The sequence below is a fragment of the Bos taurus genome, chromosome 28 (genome assembly GCF_002263795.3).
Source record: "Bos taurus isolate L1 Dominette 01449 registration number 42190680 breed Hereford chromosome 28, ARS-UCD2.0, whole genome shotgun sequence".
Lineage (NCBI taxonomy): Eukaryota > Metazoa > Chordata > Mammalia > Artiodactyla > Bovidae > Bos > Bos taurus.
The window spans coordinates 13,179,064-13,201,858 of NC_037355.1; the positions used below are offsets into that span (position 1 = coordinate 13,179,064).

General features: G+C 38.3%; 1 protein-coding gene and 1 pseudogene across 6 annotated transcripts in view; both read left to right on the top strand.

The window, feature by feature from the left end:
• The first annotated feature begins 928 nt into the window (after nucleotides 1-928).
• On the top strand, nucleotides 929-2,314 carry LOC784920 (heterogeneous nuclear ribonucleoprotein C-like; annotated as a pseudogene).
• A 16,402-nt stretch (nucleotides 2,315-18,716) lies between these two features.
• BMS1 (BMS1 ribosome biogenesis factor) overlaps nucleotides 18,717-22,795 on the top strand; it is a 32,206-nt gene continuing 28,127 nt past the window's right edge. Inside the window, exons 1-4 of one of the 6 annotated variants that reach the window (XM_005226258.5) lie at nucleotides 18,717-18,979; nucleotides 20,298-20,512; nucleotides 21,357-21,547; nucleotides 22,534-22,613. In XM_005226258.5, coding sequence (XP_005226315.1) covers nucleotides 20,337-20,512; nucleotides 21,357-21,547; nucleotides 22,534-22,613 — 447 coding nt within the window. In that variant the 5' untranslated portion in view covers nucleotides 18,717-18,979; nucleotides 20,298-20,336. The remainder of the gene's footprint in view (nucleotides 18,980-20,297; nucleotides 20,513-21,356; nucleotides 21,548-22,533; nucleotides 22,614-22,795) is intronic. The other 5 variants (XM_015460947.3, XM_005226257.5, XM_005226259.5 and 2 more) reach the window with 5 other exon arrangements.

Consider the following 22,795-nt stretch of genomic DNA (forward strand, 5'->3'; position numbering starts at 1 on the left):
ATAGCACTCAAAATCCTTTCTAAAATACACTTAAATTTGCCTTTGGCAAGTAGAACTAATTCGATCACACTCACCTTTCCTAAATATTTATCCTTCTGTTGTCTGTCTACTTTACCAACCAGCACCAGTTAATTAAATCAATAAATTTTAATTTATGTAGTCATTTGTTCAATCTGAGATGTCTGTAAAGGCTCTGCTTTTACCTTCTGCTCTTCTCAGATGTTTTTAAGTGATTATTAACCCATATTCAGGGCTTAAGCTTTCTTTATGACTTCGAAATTGGTGGCAATCTCATAATCACCATAATCAACACTTGCATTATAGCCCACGGTGTACTGGGCACCATTCTAAGCAGGTTATGTATATTAATTCATCTACTTCCCACAATTACCCCATGATATAACAGTATAAATAGGCTTACTATTTTACTGGATTAACACACTGAAGTCCAAAGAGACTAAGTAACATGCCCAAGGTCCTCCTTTTTTTCCTGTTAGCATGTATGGAGTCATCTTAAACTGCCATCTCTATCATTCTTTCTTATAAATTTTCTCTCAGTATCGGTTATCTGTTATTATTATGCCTAAGTTCCTTTAGTGTGCTCAGTTGTCATGAGTTTTAACTAGAACCAGAACCGTATTATCACATATCTGGATTCTTATTGCATTTGACAGATCTGGTACCAAAATTGTAAAATATATGTTGATACTAGCCTAAGAAGATAAGTCTATATGTACTATAATTTCCAAATTTATAATTCTGTTTTTTATAAGGACTATCATTATGGCCCTGTGTTTCCTAATCAAGTTTTACTTTTCTCTATTTGTCCTAAACTTAGGCTTAATTTCATCTAGATCCATATTCTTAAATATCCTGAAACATATATAGATCTTTTATTAAAGTTTATTTTGCCTCATAAGAAACCTTAAATCTTTAATTTAAAAAAATGTTATTGGATTTTTTTGTGAAGAGGTGAAGACTGAGCAGTTGCCACCACGTTGCTGACCTTGAACAGCAATCAGCTTCTCCACGTAGAACCCAGGGGTAGGCGATTCAGAATGGAATCTCTTCTTTCCCCATCCTGGGAGATTTTTTTTATCTTCAGCTACATTTTTCAGCTTTGTGAGGCACCTTATCATCAAAGACAATGGCCAGCAATGTTACCAACAAGACGGATCCTCACTCCATGAACTCTCATGTATTCATTGGGAATCTCAATAACTTTGTGGTCAAGAAATCTGGTGTGGAGGCAATCTTCTCAAAATACAGCAAAATCGTGGGTTGCTCTGTTCATAAGGGCTTTGCCTTCATTCAGTATGTTAATGAGAGAAATGCCCAGGATGCTGTGGTAGGAGAGAATGGCAGAATGATTGCTGGCCAGGTTTTTAGATACTAATCTGGCTGCAGAGCCAAAAGTGAACCGAGAAAAAGCAGGTGTGAAATGATGTACAGCAGAGATATCAGGCTCATCTTTTAACTTGGACTATGACTTTGAACGGGACTATTAGGACAGGGTGTACAGTTACCCAGCACATGTTCCTCATCCTCCTCCTATTGTCTGGGCTGTAGTGCCCTCAAAATGCCAGCGTGTATCAGGAAACACCTCATGAAGGGGCAAAAGTGGCTTCAATTCTAAGAACAGACAGCGGGGAGCTTCTTCTAAGTCTGAAAAGTTGAAAGGAGATGACCTTCAGACTATTAAGAAGGAATTAACCCAGATAAAACAAAAAGTGGATTCTTTACTGGAAAGCCTGGAAAAAAATTGAAAAGGAACATAGCAAACATGGAATAGAGATGAAGAATGATAAATCAGAAGAGGAGCAGAGCAGAAACTCCCTTAAGAAAGATGAGACTAACGTGAAGATGTAGTCTGAGGGGGAGGCAGAGGGGTCAGATTCTGCTGAGGAGGGGAACCTACTGGATGATGATGATAATGAAGACTGGGGGGATGACCAGCTGGAGTTGATCAAGGACGATGAAAAAGAGGCTGAGGAAGGAGAGGATGACAGAGCACCAATGGCGAGGATGACTCTTAAGCACATAGCAGACTTTAGAAATCTTGTCCCATTATTTCTTTACCTAGGCGCTTGTCTAAGATCAAAATTTTCACCAGATCCTCTCCCCTAGTATCTTTAGCACATGCTCATTGTTTTCCCCATCCTTGTCCTTTCCATATTCATTAATTCACATTTCCCTGTGCCTAATCCCATTTTCACTTCCTTTGAAGTAAAAGGAAGTAGTAGTTATGTTGTCTTACCTTACTAACCCTCCTAGTAGTTATGTTGTCTTACCCTGTAATTTTTGCTTTAATTTTGATACCTCATTATGACCTAACAATAAAAAGGATGTATGGTTATCAACTGTCTCCAAAATAATATCTTGTTATAAAGGGAGTACTCCTCTCGTCTCGTTCTCGTTCTCGTTCTCGTCTCGTTCAAAAGCAGAGACATTACTTTGCCAACAAAGGTTCGTCTAGTCAAGGCTATGGTTTTTCCTGTGGTCATGTATGGATGTGAGAGTTGGACTGTGAAGAAGGCTGAGCGCCAAAGAATTGATGCTTTTGAACTGTGGTGTTGGAGAAGACTCTTGAGAGTCCCTTGGACTGCAAGGAGATCCAACCAGTCCATTCTGAAGGAGATCAGCCCTGGGATTTCTTTGGAAGGAATGATGCTTAAGCTGAAACTCCAGTACTTTGGCCACCTCATGTGAAGAGTTGACTCATTGGAAAAGACTCTGATGCTGGGAGGGATTGGGGGCAGGAGGAGAAGGGGACGACAGAGGATGAGATGGCTGGATGGCATCACTGACTCTATGGACGTGAGTCTGAGTGAACTCTGGGAGTTGGTGATGGACAGGGAGGCCTGGCATGCTGCGATTCATGGGGTCGCAAATAGTCAGACACGACTGAGCAACTGATCTGATCTGATAAAGGGAGTACAGTTCTTTCCATTCATATAGTAATTGCTTCCCTAACTTCTCATTAGTTGAGTAGCCCCTGAGAGCAGCTTTGAGTTACAGGTATGTGTGTTATACCCCACATAAGAGTGCTATGTGAGGCTTTTCAACACAAATGTAACAATGTATTTTTGTGAATAAGAGTTGGCATGTTAAATGCATCTTCTAGAAAAATAACTAGTGTAATTGTCTTAAGATTTGTCTTCTAAAGTTGATACTCTGTGTTATTTTTGTGAACAGCCTGATGTTTGGGACCTTTTTTCTCAAAATAAATAAGTCCTTATTAAGCCAGGAAAAAAAAAAATGTTATTGAAGTATAGTTGATTGACAATCTTGTGTTAATTTCTGCTGTATAGCATGGCGATTCATTATCATAATATACGTACACCCTTTTTCATATTCTTTTCCATTATAGTTTATCACAGGACTTTGATTATAGTTCCCCGTGATATATACTTGTCATTTATCCATTCTATACACAATAGTATCCATCTGATAATCCCAAACTCCCAATCCATCCCTCCCCTACCTCCTCTCTACCATGGTAACCACAAGTCTGTTCTCTATGTCTATGAGTCTGTTTCTTTTTTGTAGATAAGTTAATTTGTGTCATATTTTAGATTCCACCTATAAGTAATATCATATGGTATTTGTTTTTCTCTGTCTGACTTGCTTCATTTAGTATGATAATCTCTAGGTCCATTCATGTTGCTGCAAATGGCATTATTTCATTCATTTTTATGGCTGTATACATTTGTATTCATCTTCTTTTTCCATTCACATGTTGATGGACAATTGGGTTGTTTCCTGGTCTTGACTTTGTCAATAGTGCTGGTATAAATATAGGGGTGCATGTATCTCTTTCAATTATAGTTTTGTCTGGTGATATGCCCAGGAGTGGGTTTGCTGGATCGTAAGGCAACTCTATTTTTTAGTTTTTTGAGGAACCTCCATACTGTTTTCCATAGTGGCTGCCCCAGTTTACATTCCCACCAACAGTGTAGGAGGGTTCCCTTTTCTTCAGACCCTCTCCAGCATTGGTTATTTGTAGACATTTTAATGATGGCCATTCTGACCAATGTAAGTGTAACGTCATTGTAGTTTTGTTAAATCTTTAATTGTAAGCTCAAGTTGTAATTGCTTTCAAGAAACTATTCTTTACTGCTCTAGCTATATGACTTTAGATGAGTTCTTAATCTTTATATGCCTTAGTGTCCCCTTTGTGAAATGGGGATGAAATAGAACCAGTCTCAAAGGTTGTGAGGATTAAATCAACTAAGTGTTAATTCATATTAAATGTTATTGTTGTTCTCTTCTTTCTTGTCCTCCATTTGCTCCTAGGAGCTCTACTAACAATTACATATGTTGATTTGTGAGTTTCTTTTTCTCACTTGTTTATAATCCTGTTAGATAAGTGCATTAATTTTTCCCTTCCTAATGTTCATGTGTAAGAGAACAATATATTCAGTGATTAACTGATTGATGGAGGAGTTACTTGAGAAATAAACCTTTTTCTGCGATCCTAAAATTAATAAAAAATCAGAGATGTGTTAGCCAGAATGTAAAATTCAGTTAAGAAGTATGACTATTGCAAGAGTAAGACTTCTTTGCAAAATGAGGTAAGTTTAGAATATTGATTTGGGAAAAACTAGGAATTCATTATTAGCATAGATTTAGTATTAAATAACTCTGATAGACCAAAATGGCTGTATCAGCATTCAAAATGAAGCTCTTAAATATTTGATCTTGATGCAAGGATCACCACCTGGCCTACTTATTTCTTGCTGCTGCTGCTGCTGCTAAGTAGCTTCAGTTGTGTCCGACTCTGTGCAACCCCATAGACGGCAGCCCACTAGGCTCCCCCATCCCTGGGATTCTCCAGGCAAGAACACTGGAGTGGGTTGCCATTTCGTTCTCCAATGCATAAAGTGAAAAGTGAAAGTGAAGTCGCTCAGTCAGGTCCGACTCTTAGCGACCCCATGGACTGCAGCCCACCAGGCTCCTCCGTCCATGGGATTTTCCAGGCAAGAGTACTGGAGTGGGGTGACATTGCCTTCTCCAACTTATTTCTTACCTAGCATTAAAGATCACATTTGGAGAAACCAAAGACATGTATCAAACTGCCTGTTTTCTCCCCCTCTCTTTTTTAATTTTTTTTAAATATAAATTTATTTATTTTAATTGGAGGTTAATTACTTTACAATATTGTATTGGTTTTGCCATACATCAACATGAATCTGCCATGGGTATACACATGTTCCCCATCCTGAACCCCCCTCCCACCTCTCTCCCCCTACCATCCCCCTGGGTCATCCCAGTGCACCAGCCCTGAGCACCCTGTCCCATGCATCGAACCTGGACTGGCGATTCATTTCATATATGATATTATACATGTTTCAATGCCATTCTCCCAAATCATCCCACCCTCTCCCTCTCCCACAGAGTCCAAAATACTGTTCCATACATCTGTGTCTCTTTTGCTGTCTCGCATACAGAGTTATTGTTACCATCTTTCTAAATTCCATATATATGCGTTAGTATACTGTATTGGTGTTTTTCTTTCTGGCTTACTTCACTCTGTATAATAGGCTCCAGTTTCATCCACCTCATTAGAACTGATTCAAATGTATTCTTTTTAATGGCTGAGTAATACTCCATTGTGTATATGTACCACAGCTTTCTTATCCTTTCATCTGCTGATGGACATCTAGGTTGCTTCCATGTCCTGGCTATTATAAACAGTGCTGCGATGAACATTGGGGTACACATGTCTCTTTCAATTCTGGTTTCCTCGGTGTATATGCCAAGCAGTGGGATTGCTGGGTCATAAGGCAGTTCTATTTCCAGTTTTTTAAGGAATCTCCGCACTGTTCTCCATAGTGGCTGTACTAGTTTGCACTCCCACCAACAGTGTAAGAGGGTCCCCTTTTCTCCACACCCTCTCCAGCATTTATTGCTTGTAGACTTTTGAATAGCAGCCATTCTGACTGGTGTGAAATGGTACCTCATTGTGGTTTTGATTTGCATTTCTCTGATAATGACTGATGTTGAGCATCTTTTCATGTGTTTGTTAGCCATCTGTATGTCTTCTTTGGAGAAATGTCTGTTTAGTTCTTTGGCCCATTTTTTGATTGGGTCGTTTATTTTTCTGGAATTGAGCTGCAGGAGTTGCTTGTTTATTTTTGAGATTAGTCCTTTGTCAGTTGCTTCATTTGCTATTATTTTCTCCCATTCTGAAGGCTGTCTTTTCACCTTGCTTATAGTTTCCTTTGTTGTGCAGAAGCTTTTAATTTTAATTAGGTCCCATTTGTTTATTTTTGCTTTTATTTCCAATATTCTGGGAGATGGGTCATAGAGGATACTGCTGTGACTTATGTTGGAGAGTGTTTTGTCTATGTCCTCCTCTAGGAATTTTATGGTTTCTGGTCTTACGTTTAGATCTTTAATCCATTTTGAGTTTATTTTTGTGTATGGTGTTAGAAAGTGTTCTGGTTTCATTCTTTTACAAGTGGTTGACCAGTTTTCCCAGCACCATTTGTTAAAGAGATTGTCTTTTCTCCATTGTATATTCTTGCCTCCTTTGTCAAAGATAAGGTGTCCATAGGTGTGTGGATTTATCTCTGGGCTTTCTATTTTGTTCCATTGGTCTATATTTCTGTCTTTGTACCAGTACCATACTGACAAACCATTAGCCAGACTCATCAAGAAACAAAGGAAGAAAAATCAAATCAATAAAATTAGAAATGAAAATGGAGAGATCACAACAAACACAGAAATACAGAGGATCATAAGAGACGACTATCAGCAATTATATGCCAATAAAATGGACAACGTGGAAGAAATGGACAAATTCTTAGAAAAGTACAACTTTCCAAAACTGAACCAGGAAGAAATAGAAAATCTTAACAGACCCATCACAAGCACAGAAATTGAAACTGTAATCAGAAATCTTCCAGCAAACAAAAGCCCAGGTCCAGATGGCTTCACAGCTAAATTTTACCAAAAATTTAGAGAAGAGCTAACACCTATCCTACTCAAACTCTTCCAGAAAATTGCAGAGGAATGTAAACTTCCAAACTCATTCTATGAGGCCACCATCACCCTAATACCAAAACCTGACAAAGATGCCACAAAAAAGAAAACTACAGGCCAGTCTCCCCCTTTCTAAGACTACAAAAGGGTCTTTGACATAGAGAGATAGATTAATCAATAATTAAATAGAACACAACTAATTAAGAGGAATATACATTTTCTTCCTGGACAACCATGTCTGAAGCCAAAAGTTAACTACATTTAAATACAATTAGAAAGCCAATTCAAAACCAATGTTAAATTCATCAGATGTTTTCAATCTTCCTCTGTTCTAGAAAAAGTCTGAAGAGGCCAGAACAATCACGATCAACAATCCAGGCAGCTTATATTCATCAAAAACAAAACACTGATTAAAGAGAGAAATACTTCATGTGAAAAAACACTTACTATGGGTATAAATCCTGTAGGTTCAAGAAAAAGACACTATAAATGTGATTCATGTGAGAAAATTTGAAATATATTTCAGAATTAATGATCAGTAATAGAAACTGTTTAAGAAATGATTGATGAAGGTATTGTATGTGGAAAGTCACTTTTCAATACCAAGCTTAGAGAACTGTCTGCTGAACTTAATGAATATAATAAAAATAGGAAGGATATCAGTCATTATGAATACCTTGCTCATCTTCAAACTGTGGAGCCAGACTGTGGATTTAATGAATCTCGAAAACATTTTTACAAGGCAGGCTCTGATAGCTAAAAGAAATCCAATGCTGGAAAAGTAATGAATATGAAAGAACTTTCATCCAAAAGTCAGTCATCATATATGAGAAAACTCATAGACAAAAGCCCTTTGGAAGCAGTGAACCTGAGGAATCCTGCAGAGTATCAAAAAATTTAAATCAGAGAACACATATAGGAGAGAATCCCTTTGGGTGTGATTCATTCAGTTACTCATCAACCATTATTGTACACTGCATAAATCAAACAAAGGAGACACCCCACGAGTAGCCTCAAAATGTGAATGCCATAATTCAGACAGCACAGCCCACTGAACACCAGAGAGCTCATACAGGACAGGAACCCAGTGAATGTAATGAATGTGAATAAGCATTTAATATTTCAAACTTTAAATATAAGAACAATGACACAGTGGAGAATCGTTATGAGTTCACTGAGTGTAGGATGCCTTATACAACAAGACTCACCTCACCCATACTCAGAGAACGCACATAGGAGAGAAATTCTATGAATGTAATCGATGTTTCAGACTCTTCAACAAAAAACATACATACTTCACAACACATCAGAGGATACACACAGGGAAGAATCCCTATGAATGTTCCAAAAATATTGGAACTTTCAGTGTGAAGTCAGCACTTACTGTGCATCAGAGAACACACACAGGAGAGAAACCTTATGAATGTACTGAATGTGGGATAACTCAGTGACAAGTAGACACTGACTGAACATCAGAGATCACACACAGGAGAGACCCTTTGTGTGTTCTGAATGTGGGAAAACCCTCTATGGAAAGTCAAAACTGATTATACATCAGAGAACACACACTGAAGAGATATGTTATGAATGTACGGAATGTAGGAAAACCTTAGTGGTAACTCACACCTCGTTGGATGTCAGATAAAACACACAGGAGAGAAGTCCTATGAATATATAGCATGTGGGAAAACATTCAGTCAAAGTCTTCTCTTGTTGAGCATCAGAGAACACACACTGGGGAGAAACCCTTTGAATGTAGTGAGTGTGGGAGAACCTTCAGCAGCAATTCAAATCTCAAACTGCATCAGAGTACACACACAGGAGAGAAGCCCTATGAATGTACTGACTGTGGGAAAGCCTACAGTCACAAATTAAGTCTTAATTATCATTGTGGAACACATACAAGGCAGAAGCCCTGTGAATATGATAAATGGGACACATCGTTCTGCCAGTTTGTTCCCTCCTTGGAAGGAAAGTTATGACCAACCTAGATAGCATATTCAAAAGCAGAGACATTACTTTGCTAACAAAGGTCCGTCTAGTCAAGGCTATGGTTTTTCCTGTGGTCATGTATGGATGTGAGAGTTGGACTATGAAGAAGGCTGAGCACGCAAGGACTGATGCTTTTGAACTGTGGTGTTGGAGAAGACTCTTGAGAGTCCCTTGGACTGCAAAGAGATCCAACCAGTCCATTCTGAAGGAGATCAGCCCTGGGTGTTCTTTGGAAGGAATGATGCTAAAGCTGAAACTCCAGTACTTTGGCCACTTCATGTGAAGAGTTGACTCATTGGAAAAGACTCTGACGCTGGGAGGGATTGGGGGCAGGAGGAGAAGGGGATGACAGAGGATGAGATGGCTGGATGGCATCACTGACTCGATGGATATGAGTCTGAGTGAATTCCGGGAGTTGGTGATGGACAGGGAGGCCTGGCATGCTGCAATTCATGGGGTTGCAAAGAGTCGGACATGACTGAGCGACTGAACTGAACTGAAATACCAGGGAATTCCAAAAGGAAAGAAGAACTGTAAGTATAATCTATGTAAGAAATCTTTTTTGGTAGAAGGCAAACCCCATGGTACATCAGATAGCACACCTGGGAGAAAAATAAATAAAAATCAAATTCATAAATCAAACTCATTGTATGTCAAAGAATGGATGAGATGAAACACTGAGCATGAAGGAATCAGAATAATGCAATACATTCTTCAAAATCCACTTCCATAAGTAGGTATAACTAATTTTACATCAGAATGTTAGTCTATGATTAAAACTTTGTAGACAGTTTGAATATGTTGTAGCCTTTGATAAGATTTCAAAAAAGTTCACATCAGAGAATCATTTAGAGGACTCTTAAGATGGAAAAGTATATTACAAAGAAATAGCATAGCATCACAGTTTTAATATAAGATGTAATATGAAATACTTTATAGTATATAAGCCAATATTGTGATATGTATATGAGAATGTTGAGAAAAAGGAAGTCCTATTTTGTATTTTCCTCTTTTAATGCTCTAGTGCAAGAAATAAATAGCCTAATAAATTACCTGGTGTTCTTATATGTAACTATATTTACATCTTAGTTGAGAGAGAGAGAGAAATCTTCACTGTCCTGTCCCTTGCAAGGAAGGACACCTACTAAGAAGCTGATATCAAAAAAAGACATGCTTCTAAGTGGTTTGTCTTTCTGGGTTACCATAAAGTGTCATCTTAACTGATAACAGTATTTAGTAGATACCTTCTATTTGAATCTCCTTTGAAGTGTTTGCTCTCTCCACCTAATAGTGAGCTTATAGAGCCTGAAAAACTAATCTGTAGAGAAAATATTGTTCCTAGAAGAAGCTTCCTTTGGCCTTTTTCCTTTTTTGGCTGCACCTGGTCTTAGTTGTGGCACCCGGGATCTTTTTTTTTTTTTTTCTTTTAGTTTTGGCAAGCAGGAACTTTAGTTGAGTCATGCTAACAGTTGTGGCAAATGGGATCTAATTCCCAAGGGATCAAACCCAGGCCCCCTGCATTGGGAGCTCGTGGTCTTAGCCCCTGGACTGCTAGGCAAGTCCCTCCACTGGCTTTTTAAACAGCTTTATTGAGGTATAATTTGCATACCATAACATTCACTCACTAAGTGTACAATTCAGTGATTTTCAGTAAATTTTCTGTTGTGCAAATATCACTGTAACCCAAATTAGGGACATTTCTATCATCCAGAAATATTCCCTTGAGTAAATATGCTCTCAGTATCCACCCACAGCCAACCATTGATTTGCTTTTTGTCTCTGTAAATAGATGACTTTTCTGAATGTTTCAAACAAATATATGACCCTTTTCATCCAATTTCTTTTATTAGACAAAAATTTTCTAATCTAGATTTGTCTAATCCTTAGGTTTTTTCATCTTATGGAGATCCAATTTCTCTATATCCTGACTACCATTTAGTATTGTCTTTTTATAATAGTCATTCTAGTGAGTGTGAAATGGTATCTCATAGTTTTAATTTGAATTTCCCCAGTAACTAATGATGGTTAGCCCTACAAATGACTAACCATTTGTATATCTTCTCTGGTGAGGTGTCTCATGCAAGTCTTTTGCACCTTTTTGAATTGATTTGTTTTACTTGCTTTTAGATATATGCCTACATTTTCTAGTTACAGGTCTTTTATCAGAAATCTGATTTGCATTACATAAAGTACAAACTTCACTGCTTGTTTTTCAGTTCACAAATCACTACAAAATAACAGACATACATCAAGAACAATGATCAGTCATGTCATCTTCAAGGTCTATCTGCCAATCATTCATGCATACATCATACAGACAGCAAAGCATGTAGTTATATTGCCTCCTTATCTCTCAGCAATAAGACATTTGCAAGAACAGTTAACTGCAACAAGGCCAACAAAGATGAAAGAGCAGTAAAGAAATGCAAAGTGACTATATTAGACGTGAAATTCAAATTGAATATATATGGAGTTTGAGAAGAAATAGCTGACTGTGGGAATGTTGATACTTGCTGCCACTGGAGACATTTGAGATCTGTAGCCAGAGGAACTTAGTGAAGGGGAACTTGGTGCTAAATATGAGCTCTACTATTTCATAATAACTAAAAATCTGACCTGTTGTTTGGCTGGTGTTACTCAACTAAACAGTGGTGACTGAAATTCGTGCATATCAAAGCCATGCAAAGTTGGACAAGCTGTGTAGACATAGATTTTCATGCATACCTATCAACACAAATTTGTAGATGCTTAAAAGTTTTTCCTGGCAGAGTGGGTCTTCAGATACTTAGGAGAACTCTTATGTAAAGGAGTGTTCCCAAGATTACACATTATCTATGCCCTGAACAGACCAGGGCATTCTATATCATTAAAGACCCAAATTCAGTTCTCTCCTGACTTTATGCTATTTGTTAATCCAGTTTGCATCCATACCAGATTCTAAGCTTCCTGAGAGTAGAAACAGTGTTTTATGTATTTTATATATCCACAGAAACTAGGATGCTTTCATGCCTACAATGTATTTTATGTTTGTGTGTACTTATCTATACGTATATAGTGTAAGGGAGCAAAATTTGCAACCACAAAATGTGTCCTTTGGTATGAGGATTAACTTAAGCTGATTATTTTTAAGAAACAGAAGACTCAGGACATCTATCTTTTTACATAAAGAATTTAGATACAGGGCCAGTTCCTGGAGTAGAGCTGCCACCAGAGAATCTGCAAAAAATGAAGGCTAGGCATGGTGGGGGAAACTGCAGTCTAGAGATCCCAGCCTACTCTGTGTCCCATTGTCTCTGCAGAGCCCAGCAAACATTTGTTCATCAAACGTTTGCTTTTCCATCTCCAGGTAAATTGCTTTCCTCCCTTTTGAAATCCCAAATCCCTGCCACCAACATCCTCTTTTGTCTTTTGCTGAAGATGGTGTCTAAAGTGAGGGTTTGGGGCCATTTTGACAAGTTACTTAGTTTTCCTGGGTCTCGCCTCTGTATACATTTTATGAAATTTTTGTTTGATTTTCTTTTGTTAATCTGTTCCATGTTAATTTATTTTATTTTTATTTAAGTATAATTGATTCACAATATTGTGTTAGTTTCAGATGTACAGAATAGTGATTCAGTATTTTTGCAGATTATACTCCATTACCAGTTATTACAAGATAATGGCTATAAGTCTTTGTGCTATACAGTATATCCTTGTTACTTATCTGTTTTATGCATAGTACCTTGTATATGATAATCCCATACCCTAATTTGTCGCTCTCCTTTTCCCTCTCCCCTTAGTAGAATTGTGAATTGGTGCACCCATCATGTAAAACAGTATGGAGTTTCTTCAAAAACCTAAAAATAGAACTCCCATACTATCCAGCAGTTCTGCACCTGGCTGTATACCCAGAAAAAAAATGAAAACACTAATTCAGAAAAGGTATATGCACCCAGTGTTTATAGCAGCAGTATTTTTAACAGCCAAGACATTGAAGCAACGCATGAGCCCAACAGAAGACTGAATAGGATGTGTGTTACGCAGTCATAGAAAAGAATGAAACTTTGCCATTTGCTACAGCGCAGATGGACCTAGAAAATATTTGCTTAGTGAAATAAGTCAGACAGAGAAAGACGAAACTATATGATATCATTTATATGTGGAATCTAAAAAATAATACAAATGATGCATATGCAAAACTGAAACAGATTAACAGATACAGAAAACAAGCTTGACGTAGAGAGTATTATCTTTTGTTAATGTGGTGTATCACATTGATTGATTTGCAAATGTTGAACCATTCTTGTGACCCTACAATAAATCCAACTTGGTCACATATGATCCTTTTTATATATTGTTGGATTTGGTTTGCTAATATTTTGTAGAGGATTTTTACATTTGTATTCATCAAACAACCTGGCATATAATTTTATTTTTTGTAGTGTCTTTGTCTGGTTTTGCTATCAAGGTAATGGTAGCCTCATAGAATGAATTTAGAAGTGTCTATCCTCTTCAGTTTATTTATTTATTTTTGATCCTCAAGTTTCTTTTTTTTAAATTTTTTTAGAATTTATTTTTAATTGGAAGATATTATTTAACAATGTTGTGTTGGTTTCTGTCATACAGCAGCATATCATCAACATGAATGATAGACATCATGCAAGTATACATATGTTCTCTCCCTCTTGAACCTTCCTCCCATCCCCCTTCCCACCCATCCCTCTAGGCTGTCACAGAGTACTAGTTGAACTCCCTGTGTTATATAGCAACTTCCCACTAGCTGTCAGTTTTGCGCATGGAAATCTCTTCAGTTTTTTGTAATAGTTTGAGATAGGTGTATGGTAGAATACCCCTGTGAAGCCTCTTGGTCCTGAACTTTTTGTCCAGGGTGTTTTAAAATTACATATTCAACTTCACTTCTAGTGATTGGTCTGTTCAAATTGTTTCTTCTTGACTCAGTCTTGGCAGGCTACATGTTTCTAGAAATGTGTCCATTTCTTCTAGATTTTCCAATTTGTTGGCACATAACTGTTTCATAGTATTCTCTTATAATTTTTTTATATCTTTGTGATTTCAAAATTTAAAAGGAAGAGGTAAAACTCTCATGTCAATTTAATTCTTAGACCAGTCAGAAGAATCTAGAATGAAAGAGGAAAATTTCTTCCTCCCTGACAACATTAATACATGAATTAATAAATTAATTGGGAATTTTCACTATGTTTTTCTTTCTCTCACCACAAATAACACAAAACAGGTAGTGTACTAAACATCTTATGTAAACTTTTTCTAATTAACTCAACAGTGAACTTGGTGAAGAATTAGTTCCTAAATGTCTTTTCTCTATCTTACAATTGTGATTATTTCAGATTAATCAGATATTTCCTGTTATAAGGATCAACTTCATTTGAGGATGCGACTGTGAACTTCACCTGCTCAGAGGGTCTTGTACAGGGACATAATGCTAGAGAACTACAGCATCCTCATCTCACTGGGCAAGCAGAGTAACAGCATTGGCCTATCCTCTCTTTGTTACCAGAACATATGGATCATTTGTAGAGTTTAATGATATTTGATTTTGGATACCAGGAATATAAGGTGGCTCAATGGTAAAGAATTTGCCTGCCACTGCAGGAGATGTGATTTTGATCCCTGAGTCAGGAAGATCCCCTGGAGGAGGAAATGGCAACCGACTCCAGTATTCTTGGCTGGAAAATCCCATGGACAAAGGAGCCCGCTGGGCTGCTGTCAAAAGTGTCGCGAAGAGTCAGACACGACTTAGTGGCTGCATGGACCAGGAATATTGTTTGTGTTTTCACCTGCCCATTGAAAGATTCCAGTGGATTTTTTCATTATGCAGCTCCTGAAGCTGGATCTTGGTTTTTCTTCTAAATTCCTGAAGTCAGAGAGCTTTCTCTATGTCCTATATCACTTTCTACTCAGGGTATTGCATTACCAAACCAGAGGAGATCATCAAGTTAGAGCAAGAAGCACCATGGATATCAGAGGAAGAATTTACAAGTTAGTGTTACCCAGGTGAGTAATCCAAGGGAAACTAGATCCTTGGTGGTTGTTTTAGGTACAGGGATCTTTGGAGCTTCAACAACAAAAAATCTTTGGAGCATTTTCAACAAATCCTTTAGAAGCTCAATCTATTTGGAAATGACTAAGGATATTTAGCTTACTTGCCTCAGATTCCTGAATTCACCACAAGATATAGTCTCACACATAAATGTTTTCTTTCTGGCTTGGTTTTTTTAGGAGTTTAATCCCTATTACCTGTACCTTGAGTTTCATTTCTGTCTTGTAATAAGTATTTTATCTTTATTAGTTCTCTTTCCTCTAGCATTCTCCGTTGCCCACATTCCCTCCTATCAAGGACTTCTTTTGTTTTCAGGAGTTAATTAATTAACCAATACTAAATTGAGTATTTGATCCATTCCAATGATGTTCTAAGTGAAAGAGCTACCACAGTGGATGAACTAAGTCTTTTGCTATTAGGGAATTTACATATTTGAAGGAAACAGACACAGGAAGGTGACTGCAAAAAATGGTTTAGAAGAGTGGCAAGAGTAGAAGCAAGGAGATCAGTCGGGAAAAGTGATAGGGCCATGGACCAGGCCTAGGAGGACAGAGTGTATATAGTGATGGAGTTCTATATGATGACAGTGGGGTTAACAAAATTAGCATGCAGACTCTAATATACCTCCTCTGATCATTTCTTGGAACACTTTCATTCCTCTGATAAATTCTTGGAACAACATCCTTGTCTGCTTGTGCTCCATGTCACATTTACTGCATAATTCTCTGATTGAGCATGTTTTATGGTGAACTCCATTCTTGGTAATTCATCCATTCTTACTCAACCTTTTATTCTCTATTCCTGGTGTTTCTTTCACCTCTTCTATCCATTTTGAAAGGTATGTATGTGAAGGGCCACATAAATATATGTACATTCATTGCCAACTTTCCTCTCCCCTTTTCTACCCCAAAGTAGCTTTGATTAGTTGGTTCATTGTCACCCCTTCCCCTCAAATCCTCAGAAAAGTGGAGGAAATGGGAAAATGTATTTGGGAATTTTATCTCAAAAAGATGGTTCTGAAACCAAAGAGATAAATAGAGTGTATTTGTGTATTAGCCCAATTTAAGAATTATTTTCATTCATAACATATGTTTAATTTTTCTTGTCTTTAGAAGAGTTGAAAGTTGATGGCATGATAAAGAGCAAAGAAAACCAAGATAAACATATATGGCAAGGTACATTTATTATTAATAAAAAAGTAATTACAGAGAAAGAGAATATATTAAGAAAGTCATTTTATTTTTACATAGACTATTCCTTCCAGAAAAATGTGGAATAAATATAACCTAGAAGAAATCAGTTTAGAAAATAAGTCAGAGTTAACCACTAATAATAGAAACTATTCAAGAAAGAAATCTGGTGATGCCAATGGATGTGAGAAATTACTTCCTGAAATTAATCATGAGAAAACTCATACTGGGGAGAACATAATGAATTTAATAAAAATGGGAGCACTTTCTATCTTAATGAGGATTTTATTCAACAAGAGAGAGGCACAGTGTGGAGCAACTATTTGAATATAATTAGTGCATTAAAGCCTTCCAAAGTAATGCTCTTTTCATTACTCAAGAGGGAACTCACACTAGAGAGAAACTCTGTGATTATGATGATTGTGAGAAAACCATCAGGGATGAGTCAAATCTTATGTTACTTCAGATAATTTACTCAAGGAAGACTCACTATAAACAATGCATCTAAGGAAACCTGTGATAAGTCAGTCTTCTAGAGGAAATGTTGTCCACTTTAGACGGGTGAGAAATACCACGAGTGTAACATATGTGGAAAAAGTCTTCTTCCAGAAGCCAAACCTCACAGTACACCAGAAGGCACACACAGGAGAAAAACCCTATAGTGTAATGAAGTGGGAAATCTTTTTACCATAAGCCAGCCCTCACTGTACATCAAAGAATTCATACAGGAGAGAGACCCTAAGAATGTACTAAGTGTGGGAAAACCTTCTATCAGAACTCAGCCATCCATCAACATCAAAGAACACACATGGGGAGAGGCCTTATAAATATAGTGAGTGTGGAAAATCTTTCTCCCAAAAGTCAAATTTGACTGTGCATCAGAGGTCTCACATGGGAGAAAAATCTTATAAATGTGACGACTGTGAGAAATCCTTCAGTATAAGGTCAAAACTCACAGTACACAAGAGAATACACTCAGGGGAGAAGCCTACAAATATAGTTAATGTGGAAAATTTATTAAATGAAGTCAACCCTTGGTAAACATCAAAGACTTCACACAGGGGAGAAAATATATGAATGCACTGAATGTAGGAAGACCTTCTGTGGGAAGTCACTTCTTCTTAAACATCAGAGACCTCATACAGGAGAGAAACTTTGTGAATGTGTTGTATGTAGAAAAATAGTCAACACTTAGCAAACATCAGAGGATGTTTGGGGAGAAATCCTATGAATGTAACAAGTGTGGCAAAGCTTTCTGCCAAAAGCCACAATTCTTTCAACATCAGAGAACTCATACAGGGGAGAAACCCTATGAATGTCAAGAATGTGGGAGAACATTTTGCCAGAAGGCATCCCTCTAGGTACATCAGAGAACACATACAGGAGAGAAGCCCTTTGATTGTGAAGAGTGTGGAAAATCATTCTATGACCGTTCAACCCACCTTAAACATAAGAAAATTCACTCAGGGGAGAAACCTTATAACGGTAAAGAGTGTGGGAAGACCTTTGGATACAAACCAACTCTTGTCACACATCAGAGAATACATGCAGGAGAGATACGATGTAAAGATGGGTGTACAAAACATTCCTCCCATAATTCAGAGCCTTTGGTATGATAGAAACTGTATCTGGGAAAGAAACTTTATGCATGTAATGAATGTGGGAAGTCCTTGCACCCGAAGTCAGCGTTCAGTTTACATCAGAAAACTACATGGAAGGAATCCTGGCAGTGTTTTTATATGCAAAAATGCATTTCCCTTTGCTGCTAGACACATTGCTCATCTATATTTCTCAGCCTCTCTCACATCCATATGGGACAATGTGAATGAGATCTGGCGAATGGGATGTGAACATAATGATGTCATTCACCTCCGGGCTCCATGGCAGTCCTTCATGTTCTCTGTTCTCTGTGAGGTAGGAAGGTAGTTGACTTCCATTGAGAGGTCTGTACACATTGTATACTGGTGAACTGACACAAGAGTAGAGACTTCTGTCAAAATCCTGAATTAAACATGTGCACACGGAACAATCAGCGCGACTCTCAGTGGAGTGCTACTCCATTTGGCCAGTTGGAGGATGCAGTACCTGGGGCTTTTGAAGTGGATGGGCTTAGTGACTCCGGTGTGACTAGGACAAATGTGTCATTTCTAGCTTTTGTCCCGAACCAGGGAACGGGTACCATGCCGCACCATCACCACGGCTTCGGGACGAACCTGAGCGTGTGCGACGCCGGGATGGGGTGCGTAGAGGGGCTCCCAAACCCATCGTAGCAGCGCGGGTGGGACTGGGCTGTGGCCCGGGGCGGGGTGGGGCTCCGGGTAGAGCGCACAGCGTAGTCGTTGCAACATCTGCCCTCAGCCAATCACAAGCCTTCCTTCTGGCTTTCCTCTGAAAGTCTTCCTCCCACTGCTCTTTTTCTTTTGCCTCCTTGTTTCCCGCCGGCGTTTAGAGTCCGCTGGTAGGTTACATTTCCGCTTCCGGCGCTGTCCATGCGGGCCTGAGGAAGAGTAGCAGTTGTGAACCCGGTAACGGCCGCGGGCTGGGGGAATCGGCGGCAGTGGGGTCTTCCGGCCTGGGGCTCCAAGAGAGTCGCGAGTCGCGCGCGTGTTAAGGTCCTCCCTCGGTTCTCCTGGACAGTCTGCTCCTGAGGAGCGTCTCTTCCGCGGGCAGACATATTTCGTACCTGCCAGACAAGTGTTGAATGAAATTCACTCAAGAGAGCCAGGACCAGGAGGGAAGGTGACAAGGTGAGGTGAGAGGTCGTTTCATAGCTGGGTAATCCTAGCAGTGACTTAGACCTGAGCCAGATCTGTTGACTGTAAATTGTGCTTTTCTCATCACCCCCACCCCCACGCCACCACGCCCCACCCAGCCGTAAGAAGGAGAAAGTCATCAGTACAAGTTCGGAACCAAAATATATTCATAGTAGAGAGGAAAAATAATGTCTCTGAAATTCTACACGTGTTTAGTCAAAGTGTTCCTAGAACCCAGCACTCCCAACTCCCTGCTAGTGTTTTTCTGGGTATTTGTTTTTATTTTTTACATTATGCTGGTATATGTGGTCTTTCTGTTTCCTCTGGTGAGTGTCCGTGGGAAGTCTTTGCCAACAATTGTGCAGACTTCTGATGTCCCTATAGAGTATCACAGAACATGGGTTTGGGTTTCCTCCACTAGATCTTAGCTGTAGTCGTCTCCGTGTACAATGTCTAGCTTATTATAGGCCGATGCAAATATGTATTGAACTGAAATAAATTTAGTACCTTAATTGAATTAAGTAACCTCACCCCCCGCCCCCCAAGCAAGCACCAGATTGTATGCGACCTGTTTTCCTAAAAAACTCTCCAGTCTAGTGGTTCCTAATTTATGGGCCATGAATTCCTGGGACTCAGAAATCATTGTAAGGGTTTCTGCAAACCCATGTGGTATCCAGGCAACATCCAGAGTCAGTCACATCTCAGCAGGGAGATATTGCCATTTTTTTTAAATATATATATACACATGTATTAGAACTTAGAAATGTTGCATATTCAACAGTTGATAAAAGTAATACTGCTAATATGTTGGAAGATGATCAGATCAGATCAGTCGCTCAGTCGTGGAAGATTATAAAATGATTTTATTTTTCAAAATAAAATATCTTAAAAATATGTAAGTATGAAAGCCATTTCATTAATCCAGTTGATTTTTAAGGCTGAGTTTATAGGGTAACCACTAGTCACATGTGGCTATTTAAATTTAGAGTTGAATTAAGTAAAGTTAAATAAAATTTAAAATTCAATTTCACTAGTTCTCAATACCTACATGTGCCTGGCAGCTACTGTGTTGAAAAATACAGGATATTTAAGACAAAAGTAACCTAAGCAGAGGTAACCAATTTATAGCAAAATAGAAAAAAGTGAAATTGGGGATAATATTAAGCAGTCCCCCCTCCCCACCCCCGTTGAGTAACAGGGGTGGGAAATATGTATCCCTTCATAAAGATTCAAATGAAATTTACTATGTTTCTCTGGGGTTTTATTTTATTTTATTTTTTGATTGTAAAATGCTTCTCTTGCCTTCATCCCACTCAGTGTAGGTTAGAGTTACTTGTGAATTGGTAAAAAGCCACTATGGAGACTAAGGACCAGAAGAAACACAGGAAGAAAAACAGTGGGCCCAAAGCTGAAAAGAAGAAGAAACGGCATCTGCAAGATCTCCAACTTGGTGATGAGGAAGATGCCCGGAAGAGAAACCCCAAAGCATTTGCAGTCCAGTCTGCTGTGCGGATGGCGAGATCCTTTCACAGGTATGTTTAACTGGAATCTGAAGGAAATGGCAACCCACTCCAGTGTACTTGCCTGGAGAATCCCAGGGATGGGGGAGCCTGCTGGGCTGCCTTCTATGGGGTCACACAGAGTCGGACACGACTGAAGCGACTTAGCAGCAGCAGCAGCAGTGGTTCTTCCATTTATTCTTTTTAAATAGTAGGAGCCTCTCCAGTTATTTCAGTTCATGAGTCTGTTCCAACTCTGAAGGACATGGAGGTGCAAGCTGTGTTTCTTTTACTGAAATTTAAGAAGTCTTTCCTGTGGAAGCCACTTAGCCTCCAGCATCTGCATACAGATTGGCTTCTTTTGTCCAAGAGAAAAGCTTAAGAATTTATAGAATTTGTAAATTTTAAACAATTTCTATGATAACAGGTACACTTGTGTTACTTTCTGGATATCTTTTATAAAGTTACAGTGTGTAGTATTAAATAGCTTTCATTAATGAGTCCTTATTATAGGTATGTTAAACATTATTGAATTAAATTCTTCTAGTAGGAGAGCCAAATTTAACCCCAAAGCCTCCTCTTTTATTTATTATGGTACACTGTCTCCATGTTTGTCTCTTGTTTTCTTTTTAAACTATTGAAGTCAACTAATAAGGCAAACAGATTTAAGGTGTGTATAGTTTTCAAATCTGTACTATTGAAGTCAGCCTGATATAAGTATATTTACTGAAGTGGTTATTTGGATTGGGACCAGAAGTTAACAATGTATAATTGTATTCACATATTGTCTGTTCTGCTCGCTTTAAAGTCTTTGCTTCTAGGAATAATGCTGTCTATATTAAAGTGAATTTATTTATTTTTTAAAAAAAACAAATAGGACTCAGGATTTGAAGACAAAAAAGCATCACATTCCAGTGGTTGATCGAACTCCACTAGAGCCCCCACCAATAGTGGTGGTAGTGATGGGGCCTCCAAAAGTTGGAAAGAGCACTTTGATTCAGTGCCTCATTCGGAACTTTACCAGACAGAAGCTGACAGAGATCAGAGGCCCAGTAACAATCGTGTCAGGTAAGAGGTGCTATCACAGACTGGCATGGCAAGTGTTGTCATCTAGGGGACATGCCTGTCTTTGTTGAACACTTTCTTGACTGGTAAATGTTAAAGTAATACTGTCGCTTCATGTTACTGCTCTTGTACTTTTATTGTGGCTGTAGCTTCAGAAAAGGATAGATTCCCCAATGTAATAATAATGTAGATTTATACCTTATTCTGACTGCTATATGGATTTGCAAGCTGTGCTCCTCTGAAAGGCTTGGCTGACCTGGGTGGGCTGACTTGGTCATGGTGAGCACCTTCATTTAACAGATAATGAGTACCTGCTTTGCACCAGGCACAGCTGCTTGCCCTCATGAAGCCACATTCTTGTGGAAGTGAGTTTTTCATTTCTTTTTCCTGTGAGAACTCATCTGTTCTGGGAAATGGTGACCTTTCTATAAAGTCTGAGGGAAGATGAAACAAATTCCCATGTGACAGTGGTAAAATGTGAAGTCTCTTCTGATAGCAATAATATATTTGGATTAAGGCTTTTCTTTTTCTTTAAGGCATTCCCATGATTATGACTGATTTCTTTTAGTTTAATTTAAAAATAATGATTGCTACAGGAACTTTCTGTTGCACTATGTTTGAGGGTTTTTTCCGCTGTTATGAGAACAGGGAAAACTTTTATAGAGATAGAAGTGTTAATCCACTTCTAAATAGCATGATCATGGCCATCATGAAGCCTACTTATCTGCCCATCCAGTTGGAATTTTACCTGTTTGAGCACTTAATTCATAGGATGGACTTTTGATACTCTTTTAAAGTTAGAGAACATAGCAAGAAAACTAAGATGGAATTTGTTTGATTAGTTTTCTCCCATAAAAATGAATTTCTGATATACTCTTGTGAATGTATAAGGTGCTTTACCAGATGCAATTAAAAAATAATAACAATTATAGTTAACAGATTTTTTCCAAGATTTTTTAAAAGTAAAATTTTCATTTTTTCATTTATAGGTAAAAAGCGCAGACTCACCATTATTGAATGTGGCTGTGACATTAACATGATGATTGACCTGGCTAAAGTAGCAGATTTGGTAAGTCACTGGGGACAGCATGGGTTTCTGATGGGGACTTATAGCAATGAGATAGGTTATTTATCCCATGTTGAAGGAAAGAAAGGTTTAAGATTATAGAAAGAATGATGAGTATCATCAGGAATACAGAAGATGTGTTTGAATTGGTGATGATAATGATAATTGTTATAATAAAAATAGAA